The 25,146-nt window shown below is 47.6% G+C and overlaps 1 protein-coding gene and 1 long non-coding RNA gene across 5 annotated transcripts in view; one reads left to right on the top strand and one right to left on the bottom strand.

Annotated features, from left to right (window-relative positions):
* Positions 1–896: 896 nt before the first annotated feature.
* LOC128805943 (uncharacterized) lies at positions 897–10,149 on the bottom strand. 3 transcript variants are annotated; one of them, XR_008436661.1, is made up of 3 exons: positions 10,052–10,149; positions 3,348–9,127; positions 897–2,260 (listed from the first exon to the last, which is right to left on the bottom strand). It is a non-coding gene; the product is annotated as an uncharacterized LOC128805943 (long non-coding RNA). The 3 variants fall into 3 exon arrangements; XR_008436662.1 differs by lacking the exon at positions 10,052–10,149 and adding an exon at positions 9,223–9,394; XR_008436660.1 differs by lacking the exon at positions 10,052–10,149 and adding an exon at positions 9,240–9,394 and having other exon boundaries at positions 898–2,260.
* The window catches only part of ANTXR2 (ANTXR cell adhesion molecule 2), a 77,730-nt gene continuing 62,017 nt past the window's right edge, over positions 9,434–25,146 (top strand). For both annotated transcript variants that reach the window (XM_053974972.1, XM_053974971.1), the window contains exons 1-7: positions 9,434–9,629; positions 10,163–10,234; positions 12,672–12,743; positions 18,449–18,530; positions 19,486–19,593; positions 19,693–19,761; positions 20,569–20,649. In XM_053974972.1, the coding sequence (XP_053830947.1) occupies positions 9,505–9,629; positions 10,163–10,234; positions 12,672–12,743; positions 18,449–18,530; positions 19,486–19,593; positions 19,693–19,761; positions 20,569–20,649 (609 nt within the window). In that variant the 5' untranslated portion in view covers positions 9,434–9,504. The remainder of the gene's footprint in view (positions 9,630–10,162; positions 10,235–12,671; positions 12,744–18,448; positions 18,531–19,485; positions 19,594–19,692; positions 19,762–20,568; positions 20,650–25,146) is intronic.

The following is a 25,146-nucleotide window of genomic DNA, read 5'->3' as shown; positions in this document are numbered from 1 at the left end:
GCGCATGCACGAGCCTCTCATGCTGGCAGCCACATCCGAGTCACTTCTCGTGCACAGGGTATGCAGAGTCTGTCTCAATCTTGATGGTGCAACCAAGAGGAAGTGGGTGCCACAAAGGAAGAGTGCACATCTCCAAACCTGGTGATGATTTCACACTTACCTCGGTAACAGGCCAATAACACCTTTTGGCTGCCCTTAAATGTCTTTTTCTTTGCAGCATATGCCACCAGCCCGTGCTCCAGCTACCTGCACAATTCAGCTGCTTCCACGCTCCTTACCCAGGCACAGCTCTCCCACCTCACAGCCAGCTCCCATCCGACAGCATTTGACACTTGAAGAGGCTGTGGTATGCATAGGTCACCCAAGAGAAGGGCATGCCCTTCTCCAGCATGGGTTAGTAGACACAATTTCAATTTCTGGCTCTTGCAAGCAAAATCTTGAAAAGTCCTTTCAATATTTGAGTGTTTCAGTCCTATTTTCCAAGCAGTTTATACACTAAGAAATCTAGATGGAAACCTCCAAGTGATAACCAAATCCCTTAGATATCTCAGAAAATGTTGCCCCATAGGATCTAGTACCCTCATGACAAACAGCTCTCTATTTTTTTACTTCCCACCAACATCTGTCACTGTGATTATGATCTCTAATGAGCTTCTAAATTATATCACAGCATTCTGCCTTGATGAGCTACATTCAGTAACTTTCATTCTGCAAGACATGAAACACTGCCTACAAGATGCTGAATGAAAATTCCCTCAGCACAACAGCTGAAAAACTGGTTTTGAGGGTTTTTTGCCTGTTTTGGTTGGGTTTTATTTTGGCATTTTCAGCTTTATGTTTTGTGATTCTTGTCATTTATCTTATTCCAGGATGCCTAGGAACTTTACAAACAAGGCACAGAAAGTTGAGCCTTCCTATTGCACACCCCTAAAATCTCCACCCGAAGATGGAAACTGTCTCTCACCACACAGCAGCAGGAATGGCACATTATTTCTGTAAAGCAGGACAGGGGGAAGAACCCAAGCCAAGGCCCCAGAGAAAATTGCCATTATTTTTATGCTGGCTTCCAGTTCCAGGTGAGGGTTAGTTTGGGTGATGTATCCAGACCCTCGGGATGCTGCACAGACTCAGTTTCCCTGTGCTGCCAGGACGCAGCATTATGCTCCACGCCTCCCTCCAAGCACTCTTTTCCCCCAGTGATCACACCAGGACACTCCAGTCTAAATGAAACTGGAAGAGTGAATATTAACCCCCAAGGTTTGCTGCCCTGGCTGCAAGGAACCAGTGCCACAGCTGTGGCCACTCAGCCTTGCTAACACATGCCCATGCTGGCTAGCAGTCTCTAGGATCTCTCCTGCTGATTCCTAGTCAACACCAGCCCCTCTCAGCATTCTCACTCACACATGTTACTAACATGCACATCCAGTGTCATACCTTGCACTAATGTCACCTGCCCATCTGGGAAAGTGTGTACAGTGTGCCTGAAGACAAGGACAGAGCAGGCTGATGTTTGTGTGTGCAAACTGCTCCCCTGAGGCAGCAAGGTGTTGACTCCCTGCTGGTGACTCAGCTGCACCTTTCCCTGCTGCTCATCCAGGATCTGTGACGTGGCTCATGAGAGCTGAGCTCAGGAGGGTTTGATTTATAGGACAGGATTTATGGGGGTTATTCCTTACTTCCTGCAGATAAGCACAGATAGCGCTGATCAACAGTTGTCATGTTTCTAGCTCAGAGTAGCTGTGCTCTCTCTGTAACTCCTGCCCGTGGCCAACCTTGCACTTGGTGCCTACAAAGCAGCTCCAAAACTAACGGGACAAAATGTGCTGAGCACAGCAAACTCAGGGTGCACATTGTTCCGCTCTCCCAGCCAAACTGTGGAGAATTGACCACCATTTCCCGTGCTTCCAGCCTGAGCCAGCACCCGGGTGGCAGGCAGGTGAAAGGGAAGGTGCTGAGAACACAGGCTGAGATTGCAATGCAGTCCCGAGGGGGACAAGCATTGCTGGCACACTGATCCTTGCTGATGAGTTCCCAAGTAAACTTTATTTCTAAGGGCATAACTCTAACTGCAGAGCATTAGCCTGGTTCCAAACAAACCCCATCTACCTGGAACATTTGCTTACTCACTGCAGCTGACACCATCTCCCATTTCTTTTGCTCTCTGCGCACCTAGTACCTCTCCAAGCCCACGGTGACTCTGGCTCATTCTCTGAAGCACAGCTGGTTCTGACGGTTCTTGTGAGGGCAGGAGCACAAAATCCTGGAATAGTAAGCAAAACAAGTAAGTGCTCCTGAGTAGAGGGAGAGGGAGAGCACAGGACTGGCAGGGAGCTACCAAGGAGCTCATGCAACATGGCTTGTCTGTGCCACAAGATGAGCTGCCCAGGTGAATGCACACCGACTCATCACCGTCTCCGACTCAGGAAATGAGTTTTCCAAGGAACTAAACCATGTCTTTGCATATCCTCAGCAGGGACTGAAGGCCCTTCTTGCTCAACATGGTCACTACAGGTGTCTTGGGCTACGGTGCCATAGCACCATTTTACCATGAGCTATTCTGCTTCTTGGTTAGCTTTGCTGAGCAAAGCATTTCCTTTAAAAGGTCTTCTTACAGGCACAAGAATTCAATTGGACCATGAAAATACTGCCCCATGGGGGATGACAGTTTAGTACCCCAGCTCTCTTCCTGTGGCTGTTGCCGTGTAGCAACTCTACCTGTTCCCCAAAAGCAGTGCCAAGCACACCATTTTCTGCACCCTGCTAAGCTGATCCATTAAAACATACAAGATCCTTGCCAAGCTGCTTCACCAGCTTGTCCCTGGGGGAAGGGACATGACCCTTCCTGCCCTTGTAGCATTTGTTGCTCTGCCAACAGCACTGCAGAAAATGAAGCCTTCAATTCAATCAACACTGCTCCACCTCCACCCATCTTAACTGCCCAGACACAGGAAGAAGAGAAAAGGATAAAACCTTGAATGACAGACAACAGGACATGAGTGCATATAAGTTAAACTTCTTACATGTGGAGAAATTGAGGAAAAGGTAACTCAGAGTCACACAGATGTAAACACCAGTCAGATAAGACACATCCCAGCCACTTCACTCCTGTCTTGAGGCCAGCACAGTCACACTGGTGATCAGAAACACTTGTCATGCAGGCAGCCAGGGGAGCAGCTCACATGAACAGGGCAAAGCTGATATATGCCAAGTCACCGGTGTGATCTGGCTGGTGAATAACCAGACAGGGCCCTGAGTCAGCCAGCAAACACTCCTACACACACCCTTTCTGCCCTGCGGTGTGACAGCAGCAGAGCCAGGAGATGACTGCAATAAAAATCCCATCCCACCTTCTCAAAGTGATGTTTCCCCAGGCACATCCTCTAGACAGTCTGGCTGGAGTTTGGTGTACAAATCTTCACTAACCTGAGATTACACAGGGCAGAGGAATGGTGCTGCAGCCAAGTGCAGGGGCTGTAGGCAAGAAGGAAAATCACCCAGTTATGTTGGAAAGAACCTCGGATGGTTTTACCTCCTGCTCAAAGCAGGGCCAACACCAAGACCAGATCAAAAATCTAGTTGGGTCTTAAAACCTTGAAGTGAGCTGACCCCAAATTAGCTCGGTTCTTGAGAGCCTGGTGCTTAAAATGCCAGGGATGTGGGTTCCATCCCCACATGGGCCATTTACTCAAGAACTGGACTCAGTGATCCTCATGGGTCCGTTCCAACTCGGAATATTCTGTGACTGTGATCTCAACCAAGCCACTCTGGCTGTCCTGCCCCAGCACTCAGCTGTGTGGTGACAAAGTTCCCCTACACCCTGCTGCATGCCTCTCCCAGCCTCAGGCACACAGCCAGCCTGTCCCTGAGCAGCTGTGCACCCACAGAGGGCAATCCTTCTCACACTGATCCCAGATCCATCCACCCCAGTGTGTACATGGTATCTTGGACCAGCAGGGACATTTGGAAGTTCTGCTCTTCCCACACTGGCCATGTCACAAGGACCTGCTCAAGCATTCCTCAGAGCTGTCTGACCCCTCACAACGACTCTCCAGTCCCTCCCACTCTGCATGCCCAGCACCTAGAGCCTCACTCCACAGTGCTCCTTCCCTCACTTGCAACAAAAAGCAGGTCAGAGCCCTTCTTCAGCTTCCAGGTGGCACAAGCTGCCACCCAGTCCCACTGTGGAGCCTCCATCCCCTTTCATGGCAGCATCACCTCCAGCCAGCCCTCCTCCCATGTGCACTGCCTCTTATCTGCAGGCAGGTCCCCGCAGAAACTCCACCAAAAGTCTGGCATCTCTCCACCTGCTCCTCTTAGTGCTACACAGCCCCAAACCCTGCTTCTCCAGCTCTTTACTGCAGCAGGCTCCCACAGGCCAGACCCCAGTCCCACCTGTGCCAGCACCATGTCTTCCTCAGGACAGCACCTGCTCCACCAGGCATAGGAAGAAGCAGGTGCCACGCGGCCACCAAGCCCCTGCTGCACATCCCTGATGTCCTGGGAGCAGTACCTCCTCCTCTCACTGCCCTTCAAACTTCCACGGCACCTCTGTGCCAAATGCCCAAGCATCATCTTCTCCCAGCAGCAGCAGCAGCAAGCCCAGGTGATCCCCAGGTTTGGGGATCCCAGAGATGGGAGCTGCTGGTACAATAATCAGAGCCCCACAATCAAGGAACGACAAACAGTTGCTGGGGCATGTGGCTGGGCTCAGGAGCAGTGACCCCACCCATGCAAAGCAGGATCTACATTGAAAGACAAATGTCTAATTCCACAAAGAGCTCCTGGGGAAAAGAAGGAAAGAAAAACGAAAAGTATTCTAAACACCAAGAAGCTTCCTCAAAGCTGAAAAACCTCCCACAATGCCATCCCAAAAGCCTCTCCCAAACTTATAAAAGCCTCTGTTTTGATACATAAACTAAAAAATTGCTCTGCTGGCAATCTTCAAAATTGGGGAATTATGAGTGGGACAGAAAATGAGGGGGGAAAAGGGGAAAAAAAGCCCTAAATAAACTGGCCAAAACCATGGAAAGGAATGGTGAAAAGTTGAAAAAAGCACCAGCAGCAATGCTAGCAAGGGAATCTCTCTGGTGGGAAAACAAAGGGGGAGGGATTTTCCCCTCCACTTCCAAAATTCTTCCCCCCACAAGCCTCTCTGAAGTGCTGGTCTCTGCTGAGTACCAACACCTGTCTTGGGATGTTCCCCCCAGCACACAGCTCCCTGTCAGCAGGCATGATAACCTGCAAGAGGTAAAGCAAGCCAAGCAAACGACCCAGCTCCCAGTGGGTTGCCTGAATTTTGTTTGTTCCCAGTAGAATTTTGTTCGATCAAAGCATGGGCCAGGTGTTTGGGCGCACAGAGCACACGGCTCTTCGTGACTGTCACTCACCCCAGCCTTGCAGCCGGAAGAACCTGGCACAGATGACTTCATGAAACCAAATTAGGGGTCATACACTAGAAAGGACATTGCCACAGTTCTGGCGTAATTAGGGCCCATCATCATCAAGGACAGGAAATTGGCACATCTGCTTTCCAGGCTGCTGATCCAACGGTGGCTCAGGCACGATGTCCTGCTGCAGCCCCCCTGGCCCTGCATAAATGTTGCCCTGAGTGCCCCCAAACAGTGGTACAAGCAGTTGTTTTATCACTCAACCTCCCAGTAGCTCTTTACTCTTTCTCTCCTGGGCCTGGCAGGACAGAACTGACACAATGCTCTCTCTTGCTCTCCTTTGCAGGGCCAAAGGGGCCAGGCCAGATGGATAAATGTCAGCCCCTTTTCCTCCAGTGTGACCCCAAACTGAACACAAGTGATGATTCTGTTTGGATGCACCTGTGGAAGGTTTGAACCTGTCCCCCTGGAGTCAGTGATAAAACTGCCAGAAACTGGATAACTGCTGGATCATGACCTGTGCTTTTTAAAAAATTATTTTTCTCCATATAATATTCAGAATTGTGTCATCTTTTCCCTGGGTTGCACTGCTCTGCAGGGAGAGTTCCTGGCTGCTCCATTCTTCTGTCTCCTCTGGCTGGGCCGTTGTTTCCCAAGAACACCAAAAAGGGTCACTACAACTCTAGAGTTGTGCTAAACTCCCAGCCCCGGTGATCCCTGGGTGTTGATCAGAGCCAGCAGCAGCTGCCGAGCCAGAGTGGGATTTCCATGTTTCCGTCCTGCTTTTTTTTTTGCTCTCCTAGGCAGAGTGATTTATTTTTATGCTGTTGTGGTTTGAACCAGGACAGCCCATCTTTCCCTCTTTGTTTTCATTCCTTCTGCTTGTCTGAGCACCGTGGAAACAAACAGCTTTGGAAAAGTGGAAACAAGCGACTCTGCGCCTTTTCCAGGGCATCAGGCAGCAGAGAACCACAAGAAGCCCAACGGAGCCTGCTCCGCTTCTGCTGAGACAGGAGGGAGCACCAGGGATCATCCTGGCTCCTCAGGGATGAGTCAGCATGCACACAGCAGGGACACTACTCCATATTCCTGCACTAAGACCTTCTCTCATCCAACATACTCCTAGTGTTTAGGTTTCCTGGCTGTTGGAATTGAAGGGTTTCATTCCCCCCTGTGTTTCTGTGAGTATTTTCAGTGGGCACTGCAAATGTTTCATGATGTTTGAAAGGAAGACCTATTCAGGAATTCTGAGCTTGCATAATTCCCAGATTTGTCTAGACAGATACTTTCCATCTGGATGATGCAGGCAGTACCACATGGACACGAGAGTTCCTGTGTTACTTAATGCTGTCCTTTTTATTTATTAATTTCTACGCTGCTTTACAGGATGTGCACAGACACAAGGCTACAGCTGTAAAGGGAACAAGGATTTGTAGTTAATCCTTCAGGAGGCAGCTCTCAAACAGCTCCTGCATGTTGTGTAACTGCTGGAGGCCCTCTGGTTTCTCTTTCCTTTTACAAAGCATGAGACTTCCATGTGTGGTTCATATCCTGTGAGGGGAGAAGAAAAATATTTTCCTGTGAGCTGCCCTGGCTTAAGGCTCCCCGTCATCATCATCACCTGTCCTTGGGTTTGCACAGCTCAGACTATCTGGAAGCACTGTCTGGTGCCAGTGCTGTGGAGACATCCCATTCCATGCTGCCCCTGGATCATTTGGCAGAAAGACAATCCCAGACCTGAGTCAGAAAGGAGATTTAGTTAATCAGCATGGCAGCTGCACTCACAGACACACCCGAGTTTGATTTTTCCAAATGTTGGCAATCACTGAGCATGCTGAAGGAAGCAGGAGGGCTCACAGCTGTTGGGCAGAGGTATCCTGGACCTGAACTGGATTTATCAAGCAACAAAGCCCTGCTGACCCTCTGTAGTCTACGCAAAAGACAGCCTGTGTGGCCACCAAGCCACTGTTTGACTCCAGTCCTGAGGTCATCTCACCACAGCACTGAAGGATTTCCCCCCCAGCCACCACCTTTCTGCTGCAGCATTCCTGAGGACCCACGGGCAGGGCCAGGCTCACAGCCAGGTTACAGCAAGGGTGACTTCTCCTCCCAACTGCTTGCTCCCCAAATATGACGAGTTCGCTTTGGCACCGTTTGCCTGAGGTCTTCCCGACCAGCCTGGGCCAAAAAGAAGGCGGGAGTGGGTGGATGTTAAGGGACAACATGTGGGGAAATCATCTGCAAGTGCTGGAGATGAAGAAGGGAACTGTATAACCCCAAAGGTGCTGTAAGCTGTTCTGTTTACTACTTTCTCTGCAGTAAGCCTTGGCAGTGAACTCGAGTTCATTTGTGCATCGACCATCCACGTCAAACCTTCTGCTTCTAGAGCTGGGTTACTTTGTAGCTGTATTTTTTTAAGAGTTCTGTTTTCCTTGACTGAAGGTGGTTTCTCCCTGTTCCCCCTGGTTTCCCTGCTGTCCCAGCCTCCAGGCACAAGAAGCCAGTGTAAAAGAGGTCCTCGTGCAAGTGACCTGGATTCCAGACGGGCGGGATGGGGAGCGAGGGCAAGCTGTGCCGGCTCCAGATGTGGAACCAACACGCAGAGGCAGCGGGACACTCAGCTGGGGTTGGGGCAGAGGTCTGCAGCTGGCCTGGGTCCCTCGGTACAGCCAAGAGCCAAGGTCCCCTCCTGCTGCTGCAACATGATTTGTTTTGGCATCGGCAAGCTGCTGATGCCCCATCTGGCTCCTGGGATATCATGAAGGTACTAGCTCAGGAGGCTGCTTTCCTGAGGGTTTGTGTGCACACAGGGAAAAACGCCTGCTCTGATGGGGCTGGGCACCCTGTGCAACACTGTGGCACTGGAAGAGGTTGGGGAGAGAGCCAAGCATCAGAGAATAAGTTCTGGGAACCGGGAAAGGAGGCTCCACCCCTTGTGTGAAAGAAGCCAAACAGCCGTGAGCCACTGCCCTGTATGTCCTACATGCCTACCTCCCTCTCATCCAGCCATTCCAGCAAAATAGCCATGATTTATCTGCTTCTTCAGCAGAAACCACAAGCTAAAAGAGGAATTCACACACTTGGAAACAAATAAAGAGTGAACTGGCAGTGGAGGCTTGTTCCAAACACACGGGGTCACATGCGCTTGAAGCAAGATTTCCAACATCTGGATAACATGACACGTAATCCCAGGCAAGGCGAGTGCTCCTGGGGCTTGGGGTGGACTCGTGCAGCTTGGAAAGCTAGAGTGCAGCTGGTTTTGGGAAGCTCAGCAAGCTTCCTCTATTGTCTCGCAAGCCTCTGCTCGGCCTTTCTTTTGGCTGGGTCTCTGGCAAAGCCCAGGCTGCTCTGTCCTTAATCTTCCATGTTTTGTGTATCCACGGAGACTGTAAAACACCACTTGCTTACCATTTGGCCTTGCTACCTTAAAGGCATTAAGAACTTTGTGAGCCAGATCTCTGGCTGACATTATTCACTGCTGGTCCGTGGGCTTTGGTAAAGTTTCCAACTTGCATCATAGGGAGGCTTGGCTTGGCGTTGGGATCGGTGTGGAAAAGGCACTGTGACATGGATGTGTCAGGTCAGAGTGCTGTGGCTACAGTGAACCATCCAGAGACAGCAGGAATGGGGCTGAACTGAGATGACAGGAAAACTCTCCAGCAGGACGACTCTGACTTCCCCATCTCCTCCTGCGGAGGGAAAAGCAAGATCCTTTTTGCAGTATGATTCACCTCCGCAGCCTGTGGGAGACACGCGATCACTGTTAGGACGGGCCTTTTTTGTTACAAAATCACAATTCTGTGGTGTTTGTGCACCCCACCCCCCTCGACATTACACTTATTTGGGGCTTACTCCCTGGCACACGTGCAACGCCGGCAGCACCACGAACCGGAGTGACGCGGCTGACGGGACGCAAGGGGGACGCAGAGGCCGGGCGAGCGGGGGCGGTGCGAGCCCGCCCGCCCTGTCCCCCGCCCCAGCCGCCCGCCGCCGCCGCTGCGGGGAGGGAGGGCCAGGCCGGGCCGGGCGAGCTGCGGTGGCGGCGGCGAGGGGCGGCCACTCCGGCGAGCGGCAGGACGGCAGCGGCCGCCTGCGCTCTCCGCCGCCCGCAGGCTCCATGGCCGGGGCCGTGCCCTTGGTGCTGCTGCCGCTGCTGCTGCCGCCGCTGCCCGCCGGCGCCGCGCCGGCTGCGGGCGAGCCGTCGTGCCACGGAGCGTTCGATATGTACTTCGTCTTGGACAAGTAAGCGGGGAGGCAGACGCGGGCGGGGATGGGGGAATCGCCGCCATCGGGGATCGGGGCGGCGGCGCCGCCGCTTTTGTTCGGGCGCTGCGTGGGGCTGAGGGGCCGCGCGCGCGGGGGGCGTTGTGAGGGGCCGCGCGCGCGGCGGGGGGGGGAGGCTGTGAGGGAAAGCGGCGGGAAAGGCGTCGTGAGGGGCTCGGCGGGAAGTTCGGGAATCCTGCCGGGACCTCCTGAGGGGGTGTGCAGAGGGGCCCCGTGGAAGTTCTCCCACCGGAGGTGTGTTTGCGGCCGGAGGCTTTGGAAGAGCGAGCGGCGGCAGCAGCATCTGCCGCCTGCCCCGCCGCGGCGGCCGGGCTTTTGTGGGGAAGTTCGGCGGCCGCGATCGCCCTCAGGGCCAAGAGGGAGCGGGGCGACAAACTTACCAGCAAGAGCTGGCGGTACTTCGAGATGTCTGGAACCGCGAATATTGTCAGTTTCTCCCCGAAATGTCACCCCAGATCAGGCCGCTGATGTGCTCTGGTTTTCCCTTGTAGGTCTGGGAGCGTGGCGACGAACTGGAGAGAGATATTTGATTTTGTAAATCAGCTGACAGAAAGATTTGTGAGGTGCGTGGTGCTGCTTGTGACACCCGAGGTGATGCTGGAGTAATTCTGGGCTGTGTTAAACCCCCCCTCCCCCGGTCCCCGTGCTTTTGCAAGCTCGGGGGATGTGTTCCACAAACACATTAAAAGTTTGGCTTCTAAGACCCAAACTGCTGGAAAATATTGGAAACTTTTACTTTATTTTCATGTGCTTGGAGCTCAGCAGAAAGGTGACAATATCCTGTCTAAATACTCACTCTCTTAAATGACTCTCAGATGTGATTTGATGTTTTTTTTTAACTTGTTTTTCAATATACCATTTGCCTAGTTTCTGATGGAGTACTGCTCAAATTCTGTGTTTGGAGATCTGTATAAAGAGGCAGTCTTGAACACATGTTAACATATGCGATAATATATAGTGCAGGTCAAAAGGAAGAGAGCAATGTTAAAGCTCAAACTCAGAGGAAACTACCATGTAACAGTGCATTTGTTGTACTTACATATAATCAACTTTGTTACTGTCAGCAGTGTTGTGGGGCAAGTCCAGCTCCTCTTGAAATAGCTGCTGTAAATCCTGGCTGACTGCTCTATACAAACAGCTGAGGATTGCAGTGCTTTGCTTTAAAAAACCCTACAACAAAATCCAGGATAAACTGAATGAATCCCTCACCACACAGAGGGAGAGATGGTGTGGTAGGTTTTGCTGAGGAAAACCCAGTGCAGAGTGCAGTTATAATCATGGATTGCTAAAAAAAGGATCCAATTAGGCTTTTGTAAGTAAAGATTGCTTATTTTCATCTTGTAAAAAGTAACTTTTCTGTAAACTTATGTAAAACTTCTGTCCAGGGGGCCACTTTTGAAACTTTTGAAAGTTGTTTTGTAAACTCGAATCACAAAAAAAAAAAAAAACAAAAAAAAAAAAAAAAAGCAAAAAAAAAAAAAAAAAAGCCTGATACCAAAGCAGGACTTATTTGGGTAGGTGGTAAAATATTGGCTCACCCTGAGAGGGTGGAAAGATTTCAGTGGAAATCTTTTGGTTCAGCATCTTCTCCAGCCAAGTGACACTCCCTCTTGCAACGCTTGTGTGGTGGTCTGGCTGCATTCCCATCCCAGTGTCCGAGTGCTCACAGAGGAGGCATGGACAGGCTGGCTTGTGGAGAGAAAGGTTCTTTGGGGATCCTGAAGAGAAGCTGGCTAAGCATAACTTGGAGGGTATGGCACGTGGGGGTGCATCTCCAACAGGTGCTAATCACTAGGCAGGGATGCAGTTGCCAGAGGGTGGGATTGCAAGTACTCAGTTTTGTTCGGTGGCTCAAAAGGGTGATAACCCTTCGGGTTCTGATTTATTTTAGAGCCTCTCAGGTTTTGGTATGCAGAGCCATTATGGATAGACTGCAAGCCTGGTTTTTAAACCCGAGGTCTGTGCACTTCTGTGCAGACTTGCAGCACTTACATTCCCTTGATGGCAATAGTTTTAAGTTGCATCAGTGCCATCAGTGGGCTGAAAACTTATGGTCATTCAACTTTTCAGGTGTTAAGTCCTTACTTACCATAACCTGATTAATTAATGCTGATACTTACATACAGTAAATTACAAAGTTAGTGAATATATTAAAATTGTGATGAATGAAATTTAAAATCATGCAGGAGAGGTGTTACAACTTACCTTGTGAAAATTCCTGTCTTGGGCCTCCAGAGCATCAGGCAACTCCTAAGAGTTTTCCACTGCTAATTAGAGATTCCCTGCAACCTTGTGCAAAGAGACAGGTGACCTTCTTAAAAATAAATTAAAAAAAAAAAAAAATTGAATTCCTTAATCAAATCAATTCATACAGCGTTGCTTTTTACCATGACATTTTCCTGGATGCTTTTAAGGGAAGAAGTTTTAAAGTCTCACAATTCTCTGGTCAGAGAAACAAACCCAGTTTCACTCTGGTAGACCCTGCATACTGCTTTCTCTGGGCTGAGAGACTCAGTAGACACTGCTTCTGTGACTGTAAACATAAACAAAAAGCAGAGTTGGAAATAGGCATTGTGTCATCCTGAAAGAAAAGGGGAAATTGCCAGGGTCAGTTTCAAAGATGGGAAGTGTGTCTGGTTAGTACCCACGGGAGCAAGAGGGAACCGAGTCATGTCCCTGCCTTGGTGTTATACCAGTGGCCCTGACAATTCCAAAGGATCTGTGCTACCTATCTGTGTGTGTGGGGTGGCCACATCACCGGAGACTAGTCATGTGGGAGAGAGTAATAATCCTGCTGCTTTGTTCCCCAAGCATCTGGGTCAGGAGAAGATGGGCAAAAATGCTTTAAATCCTCTCATTTGGGGTTTGTAGTTCAAAAGCACGTTCCTAGGAGGCTGGAGGATAAAGATCATGTGAATGAGACCTGAATAAGTGAATGAAATGCTGTGCATCAGTATGTTTCTCTGAAATGTATTTTTGTCTTCTTTCCCTTTTCTAAAGCCCCAAGATGAGACTGTCGTTTATCGTGTTTTCCACCCAGGCGCATGTCATTATGCCGCTAACTGGAGACAGGTTAGTGCTCTGCTTTTTTAATTCTCCCCCTCCCTCCCTCTGCCCTTACTGAATCAGAGGAGCAGTAACAGAAACGGAACAGCGACTGATACCTCTAAGTGGTGGCCAGTCATGAAGCTGCCCTGCAGATCTGATTTAATTTTGTGACCATATCCCTGGATAGCCTCATAAAAAAGGAAGGAGAGGAATGATGGGAAACAAATCCTTGATGTTACCTCTGCCACTGCTTTGCAGAAAAAACAGTGGTAATGTTTTCATCTCTTTGTGACTCTGCATCTCTCTTGGCACACTGCGAGAATGATTCTTCCATTTGCTTTTGTAAAGCAGCCTCCATAGGAGGATTAGCAGGATTTTTTTCATGTCTAGGAGAAGCATAAAATGGTAAATAAATGTTTGTCATATTCTCACATAAGGTAGGTATTTTGTTTTGTATTTCCTAATCTGGACTTTAGGGCCTGTTTAGACAGCGGGGTTGGTGCCACTTGAAGAGTGTGAGATCTTTCTGATACTGTGGTGATGTACGGGTGTGCCTGAACTTTCAGTGGATGGTTTTGAAGGCATTGGAATTCAAGGCTGCTTACTCTGATTTCTAAAGCAAGTGAAGATTTGCAGCTAGGATATCTTAAGGATGGATGGGGGGCAACAGAAGGAGGAGAAACAGGTAGAGAAGAAAATATTGCAGAAATAATTACCGAACTCACAGAAACTGGGAAATGGTCATGTGGAACGAGTACTCTCAGCAGAAGACAGTGGCATTGCTGTCAGAGTCCTTTGGTGTCCTCTCAGCTTTCTCAAAAGCAACATGACCTCAGCTCTCTCCCTTCTGTCCAGAAGCTACCACCATGCACACCCATCTGGGTTTTGAACCTGTGGATAAGCCATTTAGGAATCGCTCTACCAACCTGTGGCAGGGTGGAAGTAAGGTGGTCTGTCCTTTCTGCTCCCGTTAATAATAGGGTCAGTGCAAAACGTGGTGTGCTGTAGTTGGTTAGCTCTGCTGTGGGTTTGTTTGTTTTAAACAATACATAACAAAAAATTTAACATCTCCTCAAAAGACCTGCTGCTGGCAACAGGCATGTGTCATGTTACAGAAATGTAGCTGACATCTGAGATGTCTAAAAACTCAGTTCTGACCCCTCCTGTTTTAGCATTTAAAAAGTGATCTGACTTGAAATCAGCCTCTTCCCCCCATCCGGACTGAGATATTGGATCTGCTCTCTGTGGGCAGAGAGACGCTTATAAGCCATTTTTCCAGATGGCTTGAGAGGGGTCAGGAGAGGACACTTGAGCCTGTTCTGAGGCCTGCTGAAGTCAATGAGGTCCTTTCTCTCTATTTCAGTAGGCTGTCAGTGGCCTGTTCCTTATCAGGCCTGAGAGGCAGCACTGATAGCACACAGACCACTTGAAATGCTGGGCAGGATGCTGGAAGCCTGCCACGGGACACAAATGCCTTTTTCATTGCTGGTCTGTGGCACACTCGGAGCCATGGACAGAATTGTGTTTTTCTCAGAAGCCTCGTGTAAAGCACAGGAAGAACCTCTGCAGTTCCAGTGGGTTCTCTTGAGGGGCTTGGCTCTAGTTCAGGATTGGCTGATGCTCTTGCAAGTATGTCAGGGGAAGCAAAGTGCCACCCTTCTTGTTCAGGGGGAATTCTAAGGAGAAAGGAGAAGGAGACTGGTGACTGTGACCATATGTACATAGGTAAGGATGGATAGATACAGTTGGAGCAGCTGTCCTTTTAGATATTAAAGAAGTCAACAGAAGAAAAATACTGAGACTGTCTGGCCCCCATTGTTCCCAACAGAAGAAAAGGATGCTAAGCACACTGCAGTTCTGGGGACGGGTGTTTGTGAGGGTGATTATGGGATATTATGGCCTTGGTTTGTTACGTGCACTTTGGACTTGCAGGCGTGCTCTTGCCCTGGCTTACTTGCTAATTCCCAAATGTCAGAAAACCACAATTTATTCCCAGCAGTTAGATCAAAGTAGGGCATAATTTTTTCTTTGGAAAGCCTTAGGCTTCTGATTGTTTGCACAAAGTTCTTGCTGGCTTTACTGCACAATAAAGCTGTGGGTTTAAAGAAAACCACAGCAGAGCGCCGAAGCCCCCATATTCCCAAATATTTTGTGAGTGTGGGCAGTGCTGTGACTAACTCCTTAAAGAGAAGTCATTGTTAATCACAGTACACACAGTGCTACAATATATCCATAGAATAACAACAGCACCCAGGTGGAGCAGCCTTCTCACACTGGTTAAAGCCCATTTGATTCACACACGTTTGTGAAATTGAGCTGGAAACTGTGCAATAAGTGGTAAACAAAGATTGGTGCACTCACCTTTGGGGCTCATTGTTGGAAAGCAAGTGGTCTGGGACAGTGGACACCCTTAGGAGTACCATCCAGCTGGTATGATGTTACCTTTGTTCTCTTTTGGCCAGCTGTCCTGGCCAGCAGCAGTCCAGGTTTCTGTGAGCTGACTTTGGCAGCACTGACCGGTGCCAGCAGCCAGGACGAGCCCTGCTGCCTCTGCCTGGTTAAACTCTTGCTGGAGATAAAGAGGGATGGTGTTAGTGAAGGTGGAAAAGTAGGACGCTTGAGTATACGACCAACCGTCCCATCCTTGTCCCTAGTCCAGCGGTGCACTGACTGGTCCTGGTTTCACGGGGACATGTAAGACATGGACGTGTCATGTGAGCTGCCCCCGCGTGTGGGTCCCAGGCAGCTTGCCAAAACAGACTCATCTGAAGAGTGCGTTCTGCTGCATGTATCAAGTACAGCAGAGTTGGCCACTGATGTGGTTTTCATCTGGAGCCCGTGCAGGAGGCCTCAGGTTTGAAGCAGAGTAATTATTTTAAGTGAATCCACCCTTTGTAGTATTTAAGAGGCCTAGAAGGTATACGCCTTCTCTAAATGATGCATCTGAGGAGGCTCGTGCAAGGTTTCCTTTCACCAGTACGACAGCTTACCTTGTCAGAGGTGGAGCCATCCCTCTTTTTGTCAGAGAACACTTCCCCTCTTGGTTTCACTGACACATGTGTGTGTTTTCCTGTTTACTGCACATCCTTCCTAGCAGCAAACCCCAAGTACCTGTTTTGTTTGCCTTCGTTTGTTAGCAGTGAGCCTGTTGCCTTGCAGCACACAGCCTCATTTCTCACCATAAATCCATGCTCAGTGAGGGCAACCATCTCCTGCCAGCGCTTGTATGCTCATCACATTGAGATAATTTAAGATTCCAGCACTTCAATAGGTGGAATGCAACACGGAAAAGACATACAGAATGCTGTCCCCCACTCAGAGGAACTAAGAGCACCCATTCTGGGATCTGCATGAATATTAACAGCTGTGTTTGCCTGGCTGCTGCTGGAGGAGCTGTGAGGCAGTTACAAAGCTTAGAGAGGGAACAGACGGGGTAGCTATTAAAAATTAGTTGTGCCTGTGCTAAAACACAGGAATGGGCTGCAGCGCATATGCTGAGTGGGTAAAAGATATTAAATTTGTACTTATTCAGCCCAAACACAGACAGGCTTCAAATTGCTGATTCTGTTTTGCCTCTTCCACCTCCATCCCTTTTCTGACTTGCACTACAAAGCCAGTGGCCCTCAGCTGTTCCTGAGCTGTGCTGTGGGATGTCCAGGCACCCAGGCTGAGGGCTCTGCTGTCACGGTACAGATGAGTTATACAAACAGAACTTCCCTGGGGACTTCCGTGGCTACCACATGGCCTTACAGAAACTAGAGAAAGGGAAGTTGTGAGAGCACTGAGGAGCAGGAATGGGGTCCTGAGTGCTGTGGCTGGTTGACTGCTGAGTCCCATTCATTATCAGGACAGTGCAGGCAGGCATGAGCCCCCATGCCCGGCCTTCAAACCAGCCAGGGGTGAGTTTTAGAGTGAGGGAGTCCACCTCTCCTGCTGGTTCTGGGGCCCCAAGTCCAGCATCCACACTGGCCTTCTGATATCCAGACCAGGACTCGCTTGCACTTGACCAGCGTGGAGAATGCAGGGAGCTAGTTGACATCTGGCTGGGTCTGTCTAGTGCAGCTGTACCCTGAGGGCAAGAGATGGTGCCTGATTAAACGCAGCTAAAAGAGCTCATGCTACCAAAGATTTTACTGAAACCCCTTGTAGGCAGAGGCCTGGCAACACCAGAGATTGCTGTGTGACCGGGTCAAAAGGCATTGCAGATAAATAAAACTGAACTGATTGTACAAAAGCTATTTTTGCAAAATGAAATCTGTTTCAGAAAACTGGGACTTGAGTTGCTGCTTGTTTCTTGGCAGCAGAGCACTAACGCCTGTGATGTGCTGCCACTCATTTCTGGCAAGCACCAACTCTGTGGTTTATAATCTGCGTTCGTACATAATCACTTGCAAGTTGTTTCTATAGATGCTGAATGTAAAATATTTGGATCAAACAGATTGTATTATCTTACATAACTTGTTCCTTTCCATACATTCAAAGCCACATATCTCTTTTACTCCCTCCCCTCCCTGATTGTATCAGTGGATCCTGTGACAGGGAGCTTATTCCAGCTATGGATTGTACTTTGGAACAGAGCTGCTAAACATAGAGGAAGCCCATCCGTGGAACAAATGACGAGTGGGTGGCATTCAGGCAGTGTGGCATATGCATTCTTTCTCATTTGGTCTGGCCTAAGGAAAGCTTTCACGCATCCCGCGATGTATTTTCCCTCCATCTCCTCACCCCTGCTGGGTTCCTCTTTCTCACCTAGATTTGTCACAGTGTTCTATATATTCTGGCCCAAATTTTGCCCCTTCTTAGTTTTTTGCTTCTCCTTCCCTAGCATGACTTTCCATGGACTTGGCTGAAACTGTGTTTGCAGAAGAATGAAGACCCTCCAGATTTGATTCTTTCAGTAGTCTCTCTGCCTTTGTTCCCCCCACTTGTGCTGATTTAACTGGAAATAATTCCTGTGGTGCAGTCTATCGACTTCAGCCCTTCAGTCTATCCCTTTCAGCCCCATAGTTAGTGAGCATCTTGCAGATGGATCTGCTGTACAGCTTGTGAAAAATCATGGTGCGCATGCATTCTCCTGTTAAATCTAAGTGAGCTGTGGACCTGTGTGGGATGTCTTATGAAAGGTCACACAAAAAGGTTGCAACAGTCAAAATTTAAAAACTCTGCTCAATCCTGCACTTTTGCCATGGGAACAAAAGGTGTCTTGCAAATGCTGCATTTGGCTGAAGTCAATATTTTCTTCAGGGCAAAAGTTTTAATTATTGAAGTTCAGTTCTATGTGATTAAATTCGTGCATATTGGTCTGGAAGATTTCTGTTGAAATAGAACTGCTGTTTTAGGGGATTTCTTCTTTGGCTGCAGCGTGATTGGAAGCAAAGTTTGTTTAAAGTAGCAAAATAGACCTAATGCAATGGAATTTCCACTGGGCTATGTAATGTTGAGGCTTTGCCACATCTGCTCCACCTGGACATTTTCCTTGATTCCAGCTTTTTGACTCACTGAAGCATATTGTGTTAGATAGGTCTGAAATACCTGTTCCCACAGCGCCACTTCTGTCATGAACACACAGTCTGCCTCCACGTGGGATCCTAGCTAAAGGCTCTAATTTACAGCTTTTCATTTCAATTCTCCTTGAGGACAAATACCTTTTTTTTTTTTCAGTTGATAAATTACACCCTTTTCACCCTTCAGGTCACACAGACAGGTTCTTACCTTTTTTTCGTTCACAGAGAGAAAATCAAGAAAGGTCTAAAGGATCTGGAGGAGGTGAAACCAGCAGGTGAGACATACATACATGAAGGACTAAAACAGGTGGGTTTTACTCATCTTCTTGCAATCAGCACACCCTCTGTTCTCACCCTTTGGGTAACAACCTGTAATATAAATAGATTGATGTTTTATCAGTCTGCTATGCTAAAATCTGTCTGGTTGCCTGAGTGGTCCCAGGGTTGCTCACACTCTGCAAATCCCATGCAGAAGATGACTAGCCATCACAGCAATCTGCCATGTGGAGTGTCTCTGACTCGCTCCTTCTCAGAGCACGGGTCTGTGTGGCGGATCTCAGAGCTCAGCCAGCATCCCAGTGACATGGTAAACAGCCACACACAGCTCTGTAAGGCTGCGGGGCTTGCGCTGCCTTCCAGAGCGCTCTCCCTGGGGAGAGATTACCACACAGAGCAGTGATCCAGAGACAAATGCTCTTCATTTTGGACTATCTTAATTACGGAGTTCCCAGCTGCTTATATTTATTTTTCTTTGTACAAATAATGCAGTTTTGATGAAAGCCCTGGCCCTGAAGGTGAGGATCTGAGCTTTCACTGTTACAGACAAGTCAGTTCTTCCCCTTTGACTGTAGAGCCATGTTTGTAACCAGGATCTGCACAATGAAAAGCCAGGCAAAGGGAATTTTGTTGCTATTTAAAAAAAAAAAAAAAAGTTTTAAAGCCATTCTTTTTATATCTTGGAATCTACTGACTGCATTGAAATCTGGGAGGTAGCAAAGGAAATCCTAATGGTGGATTTGAAGAGATCTGTCCTGCAAGAACTGCGTATAAGCAAGGGTTGATAGGTCAGTGACCCCAGTGCTTTGGAGATGGGCTCAATGGTGGCTGGAAAGGACCGATGAGGATTTTCCTTGCTGGTAGTGAGTTCAGGGGAGGCAGAGGATTGTCATGAGAGAGATGTTGTATTAGATGCTTAGAAGATGCATCATGGTTAAAAGTTTGGGTGTAGTTTTAAGGTGGGTAATTTATTTTGTTGTTTTCAGGCCAATGAGCAAATTGCGAAGCAAGGAGCCTCAAGGTTCTCTAGTATCATCATTGCACTGACTGATGGCAAGCTGGATGGTCAGATTCCCTTGTATGCAGAGAAAGAGGTGAGCATGAGGTGGAAATACATGTCATGCTCTGCAGAGTTTGGGTGCTGCCTTGTTGAATTAAAAAAATGCTTATTTCTCTGTTCTATGACACCACAGGCAAAGAAATCCAGAGAGCTGGGAGCGAGAGTTTACTGTGTTGGTGTCCAGGATTTTGAACCAGAACAGGTATGAATAAGAACTTTGCTATTATAGAGTACTAGGCAGTACCTCAACCCAGAGTTCTACAGAGTTAATGTTAAGTAATACGGAAATTTAATTTTACTTACATTAGGCAGTATAATGTCTTCTCTGCCTCAGGAAACACACTCAGATGTATATGTAGACATAAATAAAATGTGTGGGTGTCATGCTCACTGCCAAGGAGACCCGTTGGAAATCCCCTTGTTAACTGGGAGCTGCCAACGAGAGGGTGCAGGCAAGCCCCTCTCATTGGAATGGCAGCCAGGTCAGGGTAATGATCACATGAACAGAGGAGCTGTAGATTCAGGCAGCATATATGTAACAGTCTTGGGATAAGGAAAAGAATGTGGGATTCATGTCCTGTTCCAGAGTTGCTGTGTCCCAGTGAACACTGTAGCTACTCCTGTTTGGTCAAAGTGAGAGGTACATGAAAGGCTCCTTCCTGCAGAAGATGCAGAGAAAGGGTTTTTAGTGAAAGGCAGAGCAAACAGGGAATGTAATTCTGGACAGAGGTACAAAATCACTGGCAAGATACAGGCCCTGAAAAGCTTCTTCAGTGTGATGCTTGCCATGATGACTAGACACCATTTTGTTAGCTGCAGTTGGCTGTGGTAAGTCCTACAGTTCAGAAAACTCTTAGTTAGCTGTGAGAGAGCTCTAAAGTTTCCTTCTCTTCACAGAATTGATGAGGGTTGCTTTTAGACATCCATTTAAATTTTAAGCGTGTAAAGCACTGTGATGAATTTAATTTGCCAGATGATTCATGTGTTTGCATGCGTTTTCTCTCCAAAGCTGGAAAGAATTGCTGACGTGAAAGAGCAAGTCTTCCCTGTCACTGGAGGATTCCAAGCACTTAAGGGGATAATCAATTCTGTGAGTACCAGGCAATAAGTTTTATCTTTCCTCAAAATTAGAGCATACTCTCCAGACCCACTCCCAGGCAGAACTGGTTCCTAAGGCAGGAATTGCATTACATGAAGTTCCCTCCCCATTACTTCAGAGAGGCAGTTCTGTAAATGAGCACTGCTTGCGCCTCCTGCAGTTATTTGTGCTCAGACCTCGTGTAGAATTCAAGCACTCTTCACAAGGAGAGGGGAGTTCATGTGCTAAGTTCGGGGGATGCTCTGATAAATGACTGCTTTGGGTTCAGTCTGGAAAAAATGGAGACTGTTACTCTGGGAGACTTGAGAACAACTGCTTAAAATCTGGGGAATAAGTGCAATTTAGGAATTAACCAAATCCTTACTTACAGAGAGAAGTGTTTTAAATCCATGACTTTAACCACTTCTTATCCCAAGAAGTGGTAAGACTCAGTTCCAGTTTTCAGCATGGAATGAGAAACTCCTGTCAGTGAGATGAGGTCATTCAGCTGATTACTGTGGTTTGCAGGAAGGGATCAAAGGGAAACATTTTGGTTGCGATCAGTGACTTGACACTGTTTCAGCTATGTGCTAAGACACCTGTGGCTGTGAACATAAAATTTATTTGCCTCATTTTAGACTGAAGGCTGTATCTTTTATGCAAGGTTAACAGTGCTGCTGCTGCATGTAGGCAGCAGAGTGCAAACAGGCTTACTGGCAGAAGTCAAAAGCAATCATGAAATCCTTTTTCTGAGAGAGAGCCCACTATCTTTCATTTCCCTTTCCTTTTCTTTTTTAAATAACAAAAAGGATACTACTCACTTACAGGATACTACACAGTCATGAATTTATCACTTCCTCTGAGCAATGTGGTTTTTGTGAATGCCGTAATGCAACAACTTATTTTCCTTGTTACTTAAAATACATGTAGTTCCAGAATCTTCCTTGGGCTTTTTAAAGAAAATTAATCCATCTTTTGATGCATTGACATTTGTTCTTCTGAAAAGACAGGGCAGTCCATGTGGTACTGCCTAAAACCTTTGCAATTTAAAATCTCATTCTGTGCCATTTGAAGGACTCTGAGGATTCAGCAATGCTGCTGGTGCAAATGATCAAAGTGCCAGTGCTGGGCTTTTTTAAAAGAGCCAAATGTTTAACCCCAGCTGTTGACATGTTTCCAAGGATACTGCTTTGCAAATAAGCATGTCAGGGATAGAGGAATAAAGGCCCTCACGTTTGGCGTTTCCCCTCCAGTGAGGGTTGCTGACCTGCAGACAGGCACCTTCTGAGGGCTCAGGTCTCCGCGCTCCTCTGGTCCTTTCAGGAAGCAGCAGAACTATGGTTGCTTGAGGTTTCTGAGGAGCTCAACTTGAAGAGTCTGTCATTCAAACACACAGAAGGTTAGCATAAGCTGTGGGGTGTCCCATTACCTGCATTCTCAGCCAAGGTATTTTTGGGCAGTCTCTGGCTAGTAGGAGGAACAGCAAACTGATGCACACTGTTCTACAGCTTACATTGCAAGGTCTGCTTCTGCAGACTGAGCTCCTGAGTTGGTTCAGGGTTTATTTACAGCCCGGCCACCAGACATGTGAACACTCGGCTTTTACCACAGAGCATGGATGGAAGTATCCATAGTAGGGTTTCTGGTTGGTTTGGATTTTGTGTGTGTGTGTGGGCTTTTTCTGTAGGGCATGTGTGGTGGCGGTATTAACAGGATATTTGGTATGTTGTAGTTAATACTCAGTTTTCTTTGCAGGGGTTTGGAGTGATTGTGACAATTCATTCTCATAACATGATAGCACTGATAAGTAGATCTAGTTGAACATGAAATAGTCACAGTTTTCCTTTTTACTATTATAAATCAATTTCAGTTTGCAAGTTAGCTAGAGAATACAGACTCAGAGGCACTGATCTAAAGGGGAAAGCTGATTTTGAACCAGATGAAAAGGAGATAGGTCACAAACATGCAGCAGTATTGCTCAAAGTACAGAGTCAAAGGTGCAGTTGTGAAACCCTCCGTAAATGTTGCTGAACAATTTCTGTTCAGAAAACACATTGTCTTCAGAAATGGTAGCAACCCAGCAATTAAAACCCCTGAGCAAAACTATAACCCAGAACTGCTGAGTAGGTGATGCAGGAGCCTATACTACATTGATCTCTCCAAGTATGAGACTATTTGGCTGCTATCCTGTTATTTTTGTACTGTATTCTAGGAGAGCTGAGCACTTATTCTACGTTTGTTAGTGTTAAAAAAAAAAAAAAAAAAAAGATGAGTTTTAGCACAGACTATTTGCCGTACCTGCTCCTGCAGTTGCTTTCAGCATAAGCAACTATTCCAATTTATTTTCTCTGGACAGATACACAGTGTCTGTTTAATCATGACTAGGGATTAACATTTAAGACAGTCAAGATGAACACTGGACTAACCTTGGCTTAGATGCCCAAGAGCTTGCACCATGTTTTGACATTAGTTCTGATAAACTCCTAGGGAAGTGAGAAGGGCTGATGCACCTCCATGCCATTGTTTCTGCTGAATAACATCCACTACTACACTACTAACTACACCCAACTACACTACTAACATCCACTACTAAAAGTCTGTGCTGACCTGTGAAGAGGGGGCTGCGTTGCAAAGTTTCCTGCTCTGCCAGCATTGCTCATACCTAGCTTACAAGGTCATAACTAAACAGCATTGTCAGTGTGAATAAATCTGAGCAAAACTCTAGAGCTTAAAAGCGAAACGCTGAAGGCAAGTTGCTGCATTCTGAGGAACAGTCACTGATGGGGTTTGGCTGATTATTACACGGAGTGTAGCCTTGTGAGCGAGCCAGGACAGGGTGAAGGCTTTGGGAGGACACAGTTTCTGTCACCATACAGCAGATCAGTACTACATAAGAAAATGAAACCTTTAATTAAATTCAAGTTCTGCTGATTTGTGAGTGAAGGTTGTCTGGTTGTCTCTGCAGGCAGAATTGGACAAGGCTGGTACCTTGAAAAGTTGCATTAAGGGAACTCACTTAAGTAACATTATCAGCGCATGACAGCTCTAAGTAGACAAACACATTTTTATACTGAAGTAAGTTGACAGCGCTTAATACAGGAAGTTAAAATATATTTTGTTCTTGGGAAACACCACAAAAACTTACCAGATAAGACTACAGGAACTGATACATGCAGAACTTTAGAGGAAGTAGGTCAAAAAAGGGTCAGCATAGAGTTGTTTTATCTTTCAGAGTTCCAAAATTTCTTAAAAATTCTGCCTGGAAAGGATTAGAAATAGAATTGGCAACATCTCCTTCTCCTTGTTCATTTTACAGGTGCTCAGGTTTTTTTGTTCATTTTACATGGGAAACTCACTGTTAAACATAATGGACAAAAAAAAAATAGATCAAGTCACGTGAACTGAGTAGTTGCATTGGAAATTGAAGCAAAATTCTCTCCAAGTTGGCTGAGCCTCTTGGGAAAAAGCCCTATGCCTCAGCATAAACTCAGTTTGTACAGGAAAAGTTGCATATTGGGACACTAGAGGATCTGCCTCCTGGTGAAGGGGTGACCAGGGGAGAGCAGACCTCAGGGTTTGCAGGGTGTGAACTCCCAGGCTGACATGGACTGATTCAGACCCATCCAAGGAGTGCACCTGGGACCAGTGAGGCCAAACAAAGGATTAAATGCACACAAGGTTGTTAAAAAAACCTGGATTCACCCAGTGTCAGACTCTGGCTAAAGGGGTATAAGCAGGGAGTGCTATAAAAAAATAAATTGTTCGCTATAAAAGTATAAATTCTCTCCAGTAAAACTGTGTGGGTGATGGAGGGAAGTCTGCTCCTTTTGCAAAGAACAGTCAGCAAAATCCCTCTGGCATTCCGATCCCTTTGGACACCTGTGAAGGGTATCTATGGAATATCCTGGGGGTTTCCATGTCAGCTGGATGGTTCCTGTGTCACTCGCTGTGCATGGCAGTGCATTGCTGCGTTGGAGTTACACGGCTCAGTGACAGTCAGCGCAGCAGGGCCCGCAGGGAGCTGCTGCACAAACCGTGCATGGAAGCGGCACACTCAGCGCTGCCAGTACCTCACCGAGTCACCTCTCATCTGGAGCATGGTGACGCTCACTGTCACCACGCCTGTGCTCCGGTGCCCAGCACAGACAGGGCAGAGGGGCCCTGTAGGCTGCTGACAAGACTTGGTGATGAGCAGATCTGTCCCTGTTTGCCGTACTAACATAAAGCCAGCAGGGAGGGTAGCCCCCAAACCATGTTGAACAGCCAGTTGGTGCCCAGGCAGGGACAAAACCAAAGTCTAGTGAGAGGGAGTCAGTTTTGTTGAGGTAGGCAAGAGGTTTTCATGTGAGGGACACTTTTAGCCTTTATGTTTATAAAACTTATTGCATTGGCTTCCCAAAGTTACGCTCCAGCCTCTCTCCATGAATCTGACGCCTTCTTTTCCAGCTGTGCTGTCAGCAGCACTTCCTCAGGCTGACCTGGCTTTGGCACTGGGGGAGGGTGAATTAC

Source organism: Vidua macroura, chromosome 4, assembly GCF_024509145.1.
Source record: "Vidua macroura isolate BioBank_ID:100142 chromosome 4, ASM2450914v1, whole genome shotgun sequence".
Taxonomy (NCBI): domain Eukaryota; kingdom Metazoa; phylum Chordata; class Aves; order Passeriformes; family Viduidae; genus Vidua; species Vidua macroura.
Note: the sequence above shows the minus strand (reverse complement) of the source record. Positions and strands in the feature narration are given on the sequence as shown.